General features: G+C 37.0%; 1 protein-coding gene across 1 annotated transcript; it reads right to left on the bottom strand.

Annotated features, from left to right (window-relative positions):
• LOC128622425 (macrophage mannose receptor 1-like) lies at nucleotides 1-10363 on the bottom strand. The gene is made up of 13 exons (XM_053648921.1): nucleotides 8781-10363; nucleotides 8597-8626; nucleotides 6427-6816; nucleotides 5893-6294; nucleotides 5349-5723; nucleotides 4805-5176; nucleotides 3828-4217; nucleotides 3268-3681; nucleotides 1996-2367; nucleotides 1476-1844; nucleotides 1262-1273; nucleotides 899-981; nucleotides 1-686 (listed from the first exon to the last, which is right to left on the bottom strand). The coding sequence occupies exons 2-13, from the start codon at nucleotides 8619-8621 to the stop codon at nucleotides 606-608; spliced, it is 3285 nt and encodes a 1094-aa protein (XP_053504896.1). The 5' UTR covers nucleotides 8622-8626; nucleotides 8781-10363; the 3' UTR covers nucleotides 1-605.
• Between the last annotated feature and the right edge of the window lie 1135 nt (nucleotides 10364-11498).

Genomic DNA, 11498 nt, shown 5'->3' with positions numbered 1-11498 from the left:
TTCATTCAGTGCTTGTTTATTAAAATGGTCTTTAATCAACATTTAATCAACACAACCAAAACTACATTAAACCCAGTACTGAAAACAATTAATAAAAGAAAGTCAGATAGTATCCCTTAACACACACAACCAACTGCTGATACGATTATTGCAGAAAATATAACATATCAAACTTTTGTATGAATCCCACCACACACAAAGAAGTACAGAGTTTTATTTGTTGACATTCATTTAAAAATATTACTTATAAGCAGTATAAATTCCCAATACACCAAATAAAATATTACACCTAAGAAAATCATGTTCATTCATAATTCAGCATAATTACAGTCATTATTACTGTTATGGTCAAAGCGAGGATATCTCAAGGCTTTTGAAGGCTTTTCTAGTCGGTAAGAATCTTTTACTGAATCTTTAATTAAATTTTCTTGTTTGTTATTTAGATGTTTATTTGCATTTTAAATGGCTGTATATATGGAGTAATGTAAGGGGTGGAGTGTCTCTACAGCATTAACAGAATGAATGATTGGTGAATGAATGAATACATTAAAGATAAACCATCCCAAAATGAGTTATATTCTGGACATGAATGTGCTCTTTCTCCTTCATGGACTGATCTTACGGATTTTTATCGCATTCACAGAGAAGTTGCTTGAAAGTCCCAGTCTGACAGATTCTTGTTGAAGCTGAAAAAAGTGTGAAATGTAAGAAATCCTGCAAGTACTACAAAACTAATGATAAATCCTAAGACATTTCTATGGACACTGCTACACATTATCTACAAAAGAAAGAAAATATAATGTCTTACACAATGTTAATAATAGCATTTATTGTTGAGTCATATTGAATGTGCATCAGTGTGTTTCAGATAAAGTTTATCTAAAGCACAGTTACTCACTTCCATCAACACAATTCTTTCAATCTCAGAGTATAACAGACTTTCCTCAGCTTTGACTTTCATCTGCAATCCTGTCACAACACCTGAAAAAAAGCTTTGCATTACAATCAATAAAGGAAATACATTCACATGTACGCTATACATACACAACTTTATACAGACTAATATATACAGTGAACCTCCAATATTAAAAACAAATTAAATGAACACTTTTGGAAGTACTTACATTTGGATTATTGAAGTATCAGTTTAAATTGATTTTTTTAATGTATTAACTTTGTAGTTAACTATAAAATCTACAACGAGATTGTACGTCTCTACACCAAAGTTTAAGAATAGTCACATATATTATGTTTTCTTCACCTGGAGTGAATGCTGTCAGAGAAAAAGGGAAACAGAGGTAAGTTTAGAAAACGCCTGGAACATCTGGAATCATAGGTACTCTTAACTTTCATTAGCATGTTTCTTTTAGCTGCCACTAGGTTGAATTCTTGTACTTGTTTTATATTGTATTAATACTATATTGTAGATTACAGTTGATTATTCTTCCTTTTACTCAGAAAAGAGATAAACTCACCAGTGTAGCAGATGAAAGGGAAACTGGTGAAACAGTTTTCATCTGTCCATCGGCCGGAATGATCCACAGCAGTGCAGTGTTGATTTCCATATTGTCCAGGTGAATACACACCGTTATCAGGCTCTGGTGTGAGTGCTGGAATCACTGGTCTCCAATATGTAAAAGTCGAGTTGCTCTGATCTGACCATAATCGGTTCCTATACAGACCTATCCATACCTCACTATAGAAATAGCTGATCTTGTTCAGTATTTGCTGAAGTTCAGTCTCATTCCTCACACTGGCCAGGTCTGTGTGATTTGCTCTACAGAAACTTTGAGCTTCTTCCCAAGTCATTGCGTTATAAATCCACACATATGTGTTGCTTGTGTCTAAGGTTGAGAGGATTGCAAAAGTCATAATTTCTTACAGACAATAGTATCATGGTTAAATATTTGTGTAATTTTCAGCTATAGTAGCATATTAGAATCACTGCATGAATAATGAAAGTTACCACTTACTGACTTAGTGTATCAGTCTTACCGTTATAGCACACAAATGACTTTCTGTCAGTACAAGGCCTGTCAAACCACTCCCCTCTGTAGTTCATGGAAACACACAGTTCTCGTCCAAAGTAGTTATCAGGTTGATGGTACCATTCTCTGAAGTCTCTCTCTCCCTCCTGGTAGAAAGCATCATCATCCAGAGACCATCTCCAGCTGTCCAGATCATCATACAGTCCAATCCAGGCTAAACCTGAGTAGCTGCCATTTACTGTGTTAAGGAGTGTGTTCATTTCCTCCATGTTATCAATGGTGGCCAGGTCAGTGTAATTCTCTCGGCAGTATCTCTGTGCTTCAGTCCAGGTCATATTCTCACTAATAAAGTGATACTGACGAGAAGTTGATGTCATTACTAGAAAAGGGTCAGAAAATATTCATTATATTTTAATTTTAATATTAAATTATAGCTATATTCATTATATTGATATTTATAAATCATTAGTGAATTCATTAGGTATACAGTCCCCTCCAAAAGTATTGCAACAGCAAGGCCAAGTCTTTTTTTTTTTTTTTTTTTTTTTTTACAGTTCACTGAAGACTTTTGGGATTGAGATTAATTGATTGATTTCTCTCTCTTCTCTGCTTCAAAATGCCTTGCATTTCTCCCATGTACATCACTCTGGTCTTCATACTGATTTATCATTTTTAGCAACATATGCACTCTTCACAGACAAAATCCAGGGCTCGAATCAAGTGTAAACATTCAGAGCTATTAACTGTTTAAACAATCACTCTAACAGGGCACACCTGGGCAACACGTAGTACCTGTCAGTCACATGTTCCTGTGTTTTTGATCACTTGAAAAATGGGTGGGTTCAAACAAAAGGTGCCTAGTTGTTTAACCAAATCCAAATGTATTCAGTGTAAAGCAAAAACAAAATAATTAGCCTTGCCATTCCAATACTTTCGGAGGGGACAATAAGTGATATTAAGGAATGTAGTGTATATTAGTGTTATGCATAGACACTGTATTGATGTAGAAATGTGCTGTCAGTTTTTTTTTTAAAATCAGAAAACAGAAATCTACTCACTACCAAATGTCTTGCTTAAATGCTTGTATTAACATTTTACAAATAAATCTGTTCATATCCAGATTGATAAATGAGGCCCATTATGTGTAAGTAACAGTAATGAGAGTATTATAGCACTATCAACACCACCGGCACTATTGCTACCATCAACAGACACTGTACAGTTCATATTTAAACATACTGTTTCAGTTTTATTTATGACAAAACAGAAATCTACTCACTGCTGTAACAGAGGAATGGAAAAGCTCGACTGCAGTTTTCATCTGTCCATTCCCCAGAATCATTAAATGACACGGCAGTACAGGATTCATTCTGTGCATAATTATCTGGTTGTCCAGGTTTCCAGTTGCTGAATGAAGAGTTGCTTTTATCTGACCAAGACCTGGTTCTGTACAGGCCAATCCATAGAGGAGCGTAGTAGTAGTAGTAGTAATAATAATAATAATAATAATAATAATAATAATAATAATAATATGAATTAAACATTTTTGATAATATTGATCTGATCTTCTGGTTCTCAGTCTCGTTCCTCACACTGAGCAGGTCTGTGTGATGCTCTCTGCAGTAGCTCTGAGCTTCAGTCCAGTTCATGGACTGAGTAACCAGGACATATCTTTCAGTGGCATTTACCCTACCTAAAACAGACAGTTTTAAATATTTAACATTTTATTGTGAAAACTGTACTTTTAGAGAAATTGTGCACTATATTTATTTGGTTCTAATTTTATTTGGTTGGACTTTAAAATTTTTTTTTTATCATATCCATAAATGCTTTACTCACCATCAAAGCAAATGAATGGATATGTCGAAGAACAAGGGTCCTCCCGCCATACCCCATCATAATTTGACATGTATGCACACATGCTGTTTCCACCCCAGTTCCTTGGTTTGTTTATATACCAGTTTCTAAAGTTTCTCTCTCCGTCCTTGTAGAAAGAATTTTCATCCAGAGACCATTTCCAGCTGTTCAGATCATCATACAGTCCAATCCAGGCTAAACCTGAGTAGCTGCCATTTATTGTGTTAAGGACTGTGTTCATTTCCTCCATGTTATCAATGGTGGCCAGGTCAGTGTAATTCTCTCGGCAGTATCTCTGTGCTTCAGTCCAGGTTTTATTCTCGTTAATAAAGTGATAATGATGAAGGAAACATGAGGATCCTGCGCAGAATTCTTTGAAGGACAGAATACCATAATTACATTTTTTGTAGATGAATAAGGATGTATGAATGAACTATATAATGTAGGATGTATTAATCAAATATGTGAATGAACTGTAATGTAAGTAGCCATAATGGTTCATTATTTTGGCTATGCTTTTAAGACCAAGCATCCAAGTTTGAGCAATTCTGTGCAAGTTTAGGAAGTGTCTAAGTAATTACAAAATTAATTTCTTTATGTTTTCATTCTTGTAATCTTTAAGATATACAAAGTAAATTCATGCAGTTTTATTGTCAGTTGTGAATTCTTATGAATTTAAATCAATCTGAACATTCCTGTGGAAAGTTATGGATTAATTCAAATTGAGCCCAGGTATGGAAATAAACTGTCACTAAGTTTCTTACAGGTTTATTCATATCAAATGAAATCCTCAGCTGTTTGATCCTTTTTACCATTAAAGAAAATGTAAAATATAAATAAATAAATAAAATACAAAAACTTATAAATACTTGTTTCTATGACATTTAATTGGGTAGACTGGATAAATCTCTTCATGTTTTGCAATAATCAATGAGTAAAGGACAATTAGATGAACTCACTGTTATAGCAGATGAAAGGGAATGTGGCGAAGCAGTTCTCATCTGTCCAGTAGCCTGAGTCACTGAATAATACAGCAGTGCAGTGTTGATTGCCGTGTTCCCATGGAATATATACACCATTGTCTGGCTGTGCAGGTATATAAGTGTCTCTTCTCCAGTTTTCATATGTGGATTCCTGTTTATCTGACCAGAGTCTGGTTCTGTATAGACCAATCCAAGCATCATTGCCACCGGTGAGGTTGAGAATTCTTTGATTATCTGTTTGGTTTCTCACACTGGCCAGGTCTGTGTAATGCTCTCTGCAGTAATCCTGAGCTTGTCTCCAGGGCATGTAAGACAAAATCCACCTATAATCATCTGTTCCATTTTTTCCTGAAAAGATTAATGTGTCCCATAACACATAGACAGAATCAAAGTTTATGACAATAATAATAATAATAATAATAATAATAATAATAATAATAATGAAAATATATATTTGATCAATAAAACCTAAGCGGAAAATCATACTGTTTATTCTCATATGTTCATTATATGTTCTCACCATCATAGCAAACAAAAGGTAAATATCTGTCACAGTTTCCATCAAACCATGTTCCATCAGATCTAATATAAACACACAGTTCTTGTCCATAGTTGTTATCAGGTTGCTGGTCCCACCCTCTGAAGTCTCTCTCTCCCTCTTGGTAGAAAGCATCATCATCCAGAGACCATCTCCAGCTGTCCAGATCATCATACAGTCCAATCCAGGCTAAACCTGAGTAGCTGCCATTTACTGTGTTAAGGAGTGTGTTCATTTCCTCCATGTTATCAATGGTAGCCAGGTCAGTGTAATTCTCTCTGCAGTATCTCTGTGCTTCAGTCCAGGTCATATTCTCATTAATAAAGTGATACTGACGAGAGGATGATGATAATGTTGCTAAAGAAGATTAACAATGTTAGTTATAATGCTCAAAATGTGGTTTGCATTGAATAAGTGTAAACAATATTAATAAAAGTTTATTGGTACTATAGACTGACAGTGTGCAGGTCATAATTAAATATGATTTAACAGGGTTTTAAAAATCACAAAAGAGAAATCTACTCACTGCTGTAACAGAGGAACGGAAAAGCTTGACCGCAGTTTTCATCTGTCCATTTCCCATAATACAGATAAGGGTAATAATAATAATAATAATAATAATAATTATCACTATTAAATGACACGGCAGTACAGGATTCATTCTGTGCATAATTATCTGGTTGTCCAGGATTCCAGTTGGTGAATGAAGAGTTGCTTTTATCTGACCAAGACCTGGTTCTGTACAGGCCAATCCAAAAACCATCATAGTAATAATAAATATTAGGTAATAATGATCTTATCATCTGGTTCTCAGTCTCGTTCCTCACACTGATCAGGTCTGTGTAATTCTCTCTGCAGTATCTCTGAGCTTCAGTCCAGTTCAGGTTCTGATAAACCAGGACATATCTTTCACTGGCATTCACACTACCTAAAACACAGTTTCAATATGTACAACTTTAAAAACTCTTTAAAAAAACTATTTTTAAAAAAGAGTAAAGATGTTTCTAAAGATATTTTTGAAGCATTTTTCCTTTAAACTACACATAAGTGCTGTGCTCACCATCAAAGCAAAGGAAGGGAAGTCTCAAAGAACAAGAGGCTTCATACCATACTCCAGAATAACCTGATAAATATACGCACAAACTGTCTCCATTCCAGTTCCTTGGTTTCTGTATATACCAGTTTCTAAAGCTTCTCCCTCCTTCCTGGAAGAACAAATCATCATCCAGAGACCATTTCCAGCTGTTCAGATCATCATACAGTCCAATCCAGGTTCGGTTGTTGTTCCAGATGTTTATTATGTTAGTAAGTGCCAGTTCCTCTTCAGTGTTATTAATACTGGCTAAATCATCATAATTCTCTCTGCAGTATCTCTGTGCTTCAGCCCAGGTCTTATTCTCATTAATGAAGTGATACTGACGAGGGAGACAGACACCGAGGCTGAAAAACCCTATTAAAAACACAATAACATTATTGCATGTTGAATGTAACTTGAAATATATTACCACTGATAATAAAGTTGACATTTGTTTAACACTGATTGAGCACCATGCTCATATGGAAGTTTGAATGGAAGCCGTCAGCAGGGACAGACTGCTGTTGCAACAGTCTGTGAAGCTCAGGCAAAGAAATGCTGTACAAACTGTTAGCAGCATCTGCGAGAATTTCAGAAATTATTTTCTCATCCAACAGCGTACACTTTTCCCTCACTTCAACATAGAAATGAATGCAGACTGTGTAATGAAAACAAAGCCATTGTGAACTAAAACCTGTTGCAAACCTGTTATATTACATATTCCTGGCATATAGGCAGAGAGATAGATAGTTTGAGAGAGAGAGAGAGAGAGATCAGAAAACTGGAATGTTATCGGGCCCTAAACTGAAAGTATGAGCTGGCTGAATATCTCGTCAGCGTCAGAGATACAAAACAGAGACAGATCCTTTCAAAATACGGGCTCAGTGATCACGGCCTAGCCATAGAGAAAAGCAGACACAAGCAAACGTGGCTTCCAAAGGAAGAAAGAGTCTGTCACTGTAAGACTGGTGAGGTTGAGACAGAGGCACACTTTCTCTTTACTGTAATACCGTTCCTAACACAAGAGAAAAATACTTTGAAAAATTCTCTAAGCTCTTACCACAGTTTTCCAACCTATCAGAAACAAACCAAATGCAGGTGCTTCTGGAGGCGGAGTTACGCACCTGCTGCAGCAAAATTCATCTCTGAGCTGCGCATGCTCGAAACCAACTACTGCTCTGATGACATTTCACTGGACAATCATACACACTCAACATACTGCTTATTTTCTCATTTCTAATTTACCTTATTGTATTTATTCCTTTTTATGGCATTAATGTACATAATTACTGTAACTTTTTGTCCTACACTGCTACCTTACATTTTCTCACTTTATTTTTCATTTTTATTTTTTTCTTTACTTATTTTTGTAATTATTGCAATTTTTTTATTCTATTTTTATTATTATTCCTATTATCATTTTTATTTTATTTTATTCTATTATTATGATTGTGTGTGTTTTTTTTAATTCTACTTTCTACTTTATCTATATTGATGCTTTGGCAATATATACAACCATACCAAGAACAGAGAGAGAGAGAGAGAGAGAGAGAGAGAGAGAGAGAGAGAGAGCTTTCCTTATCCGTGAATGAAATTCGTGTGGTTCAGAAGTACAATAAACAACAGGAATTACAAGGACACAGACTATGCACAGGCAACACAAAGTAACAATACTATATTTGAGTGCTAATATTGATATCCAAAGAGAATGTGGAGTTTTTGGATTTTCTGAGTACACTCTATATGTAAAAATATCAAATTTGGCATGGGGAGAATTAGACAATCATTAAAAATAATTCATTCAACATTTATTTATATAGCATTATATTCCAGATACCTTGCTAGTAAATCAGCTTGCAAGTTTTTTTTTTCTTTTCTTTTCAATGAAGGCTATAAAGTCTTTTTTACAATTCAGCACCAGGTAGTAAAGTTTATCTCTTAAATTATTATTATGATTATGATTGTGATGATGATGATGATTATTATTATTAGAATTGTAATAATTATTATTATTAAATTCAATTGATTTGATTTGGAGTCTTAATATAGAAAATATATAAACTTAAATTAAAGACAGTCTTCATATATAAGCATAGAAAAAGTATATTATATATATATATTCTTTTATATAAAATAACACAAAACATAAACTTACCAAAGAGTAGCAACAGTTGAAGCATGACTCCTAGAAGAATATTAGAAAAGAAAGTATGACTAATAAAAACATTCAAGGAAATCATGCATTACATGAATTATGAAACTGAGTCTTTACAGTCAGATTGCTAAAATCATTCATTCTGATGATGGAACAGTAATGTAAGTCTTTATTCAAATACTACCTCATGGATCTTTGCTCTCGTCTCCTGTTCGTAGGTTTCTGCCAATTATTTTTGTTCCAGCTAGATTAAATATTAATTCTGAGTACTAGCATTGACAGCATGTGGGAAGGGCTTTAGTAAGATGCAGTAACACTGGTTAGTGAACATCACAATGAAGGTGTCAATTAACTTTAAACCCTCCAAGCCAATTTAAGGTTGAAACTATCTGACACGATAGTATACTGTATCTGACAGTCTCAGGACAGTGCTTGTGCATTATTACCTAACTCATAAGAGACGTCTTTAACCAACTTCTCCTTAATAAGCTTCACATCTGGTTTCGTGATTCTAAAAGATAATGAAATATCGAAATAAATAATGAAAATATTGGTCAAGCCCTAAGTACAAGTACAGTATAGTATGTTATCTGTAGTGTTTACCCACTTAAAGTTTTGACATATGTCTATGCACCACTGACAGGAATGAAAACCCCCAGTTAAATTAATCATTAAATTGTTCTGCCTAACCAGTATGTTAATGACAAGGCAGGAATCCTGGAAAACAAGATTAATTATAGCAGCCTCTCCCTGTACTTTCCATTAATTGTGGTAGGACTGGGTCGCCTTATGCGATGTAAAGGTTATACGTAAGAACTATGAGATTTTACTCACAATTCTGTAAGACGCTATATGCTTTTCTTATTTTTTCTCTTGATTCCTTATGTGAAATTGTTTGGAGTGATTAGGTTAAGGACACCTGAACTTGGCAAATGTATAATAATAGACACAATTATGACAAGGCTAGTTCACATGCATCTGTATGTACACAGGGTGTACTTTGTATGAGGCGCTGCCAGCTTCTTACATACATTACTTTGTCATAAGTTATTGCTATCATATCACAGCAAACCAGTGACTACATTTCCCATCCTGCACTGCGGCCTACACACATGGCCGCCATGGACTACAATTCCCAGAAACACTCACATTCATTCTAATCACGCACACCTGCATCAAATTCACAGCACTCACAACCACAGCATAAAGAGACTGTTTGCATACAATGACTTTGCGAAGTATTGAGTGTTATCACCGTACCAAGCATTTGTACCCTGTTCCTTGTTTGTTTCATGTTCTTTGATTTGATCATGTTCATGTTCTCATTCTTGATTCTCGATTCTCGCCTTGCCTCGTTTATGCCTGATTGCTGATTGCCTGACCCATTGCCTGTTTTGACCCACTATTGTCTCATGATTTGGATTTGTCTGCCTGCCTCTCTTTATTAAAAGCTCTTATCTGCACTTGCATCTGTCCTAACCTTCATTATGTTAATAACATGATAGAATACTTCGCCACAACATGGAAGCAGCAGGAGAGCAAGGAGAGTAGCATTGTATTTATATACCAGCCTTTAATTCCATGCGTTTTCCTCAGTGGTTCCCCCTGGAAGTTTTAGCTTCCTTCGATGGCGTTGAGGTATCTCCAGAAAGTTATATGCTACAATGGCAGTTTTATTTCACCAGCCTGGAGGACCCCAAGCCCACAGAAAAGCAGTGGCTGGGATTCATGCTGTCACGACTCACTGGCCCAGCCCGCAGTTGGGCCGAGTTCCTTATTACTAGGGGAGCCATGAGCTTAGCCAAGTAAGCCAGCTGGAGAAACTTTTAGTTCAGGTGTTTGGACGTCCAGGGTTCAAACCTGACCTGGAGAAAATGTTAAGAAGGCCCAGCGTAACGGATGAACCCTCTCCGACTTTCATATCTTATTATGAGAGGGAGCTGGCCAACAGGAGGGTCTCCACAGCTCAGCCCCAGGTCGACAGACCGGCAATGGAGGTAACACCAACCTGCAAGACCGAGGGCTGCCATAAAGAGGCCACTCTACAGTGTCCTACATGCAGTAAACTTGGGATCCATGGATCATATTTCTGCTCTCAGGAATGTTTCAAGAGCAGATGGTGTGCCTACAAATGGCTCCACAAGAGAACACCTGCAGAGCTCCAGCTGGAGGTCAACATGGTGACCTCATCTCAAGAGCTCCAACCTGAGACCCACGAGGTGGTCTCACCTGCCAAGCTCCAGCCAGAGGTAAATGTGGTGACCTCCTCCCCAGAGCTCCAGCATGAGATCCATGAGGTGGTCTCATCTACAGAGCTCCAGTCAGAGGTCAGTGTGGTGACCTCATCTCCCGAGCTCCAACCTGAGAGCCACAAGATGGTCTCACCTGTAGAGCTCCAGCATGAGACCCACGAAGTAGTCTCACCTCCAGAGCTCCAACCTGAGACTCACAAGGTAGTCTCAGCTCCAGAGCCTCAGTCGGAGGTCAACATGGCGACTTTCTCCCGAGAGTCCCAGCATGAGACCCATGAGGTTGTCTCATCTCCAGAGCTCTAGCATAAAGTTAAGTTCCTGTCTGAGGTTGAAGAGACAACCTCTCAAGCTAAGTTACTGTCCAAGGTCGAAGAGACGGCCTCTCAAGCCAAGTTCTTGTCCGAGGTCAAAGAGACGGCCTCTCAAGCCAAGTTCCTGTCCGAGGTCGAAGAGACGAACGCCCAAGCCCCAAGTTCATGTCCCAGGTCGAACAGACGATCTCATAAACCAAGTTCCTGTTTGAGGTCGAAAAGAGGGCCTCTCAAGCCAAGTTTCTGTCTGAGGTCGAAGATACGGCCTCTCACGTCAAGTTCCTGTCCAAGGTCGAAGAGACGACCTCCCAAGTCATGTTCCTCTCTGAGTGTAGTAAG

This window comes from Ictalurus furcatus, chromosome 18, assembly GCF_023375685.1.
Source record: "Ictalurus furcatus strain D&B chromosome 18, Billie_1.0, whole genome shotgun sequence".
Classification (NCBI taxonomy): Eukaryota; Metazoa; Chordata; class Actinopteri; order Siluriformes; family Ictaluridae; genus Ictalurus; species Ictalurus furcatus.
The sequence above is the reverse complement of the archived record's forward strand: the minus strand, read 5'-3'. Positions and strand labels throughout refer to the sequence as shown.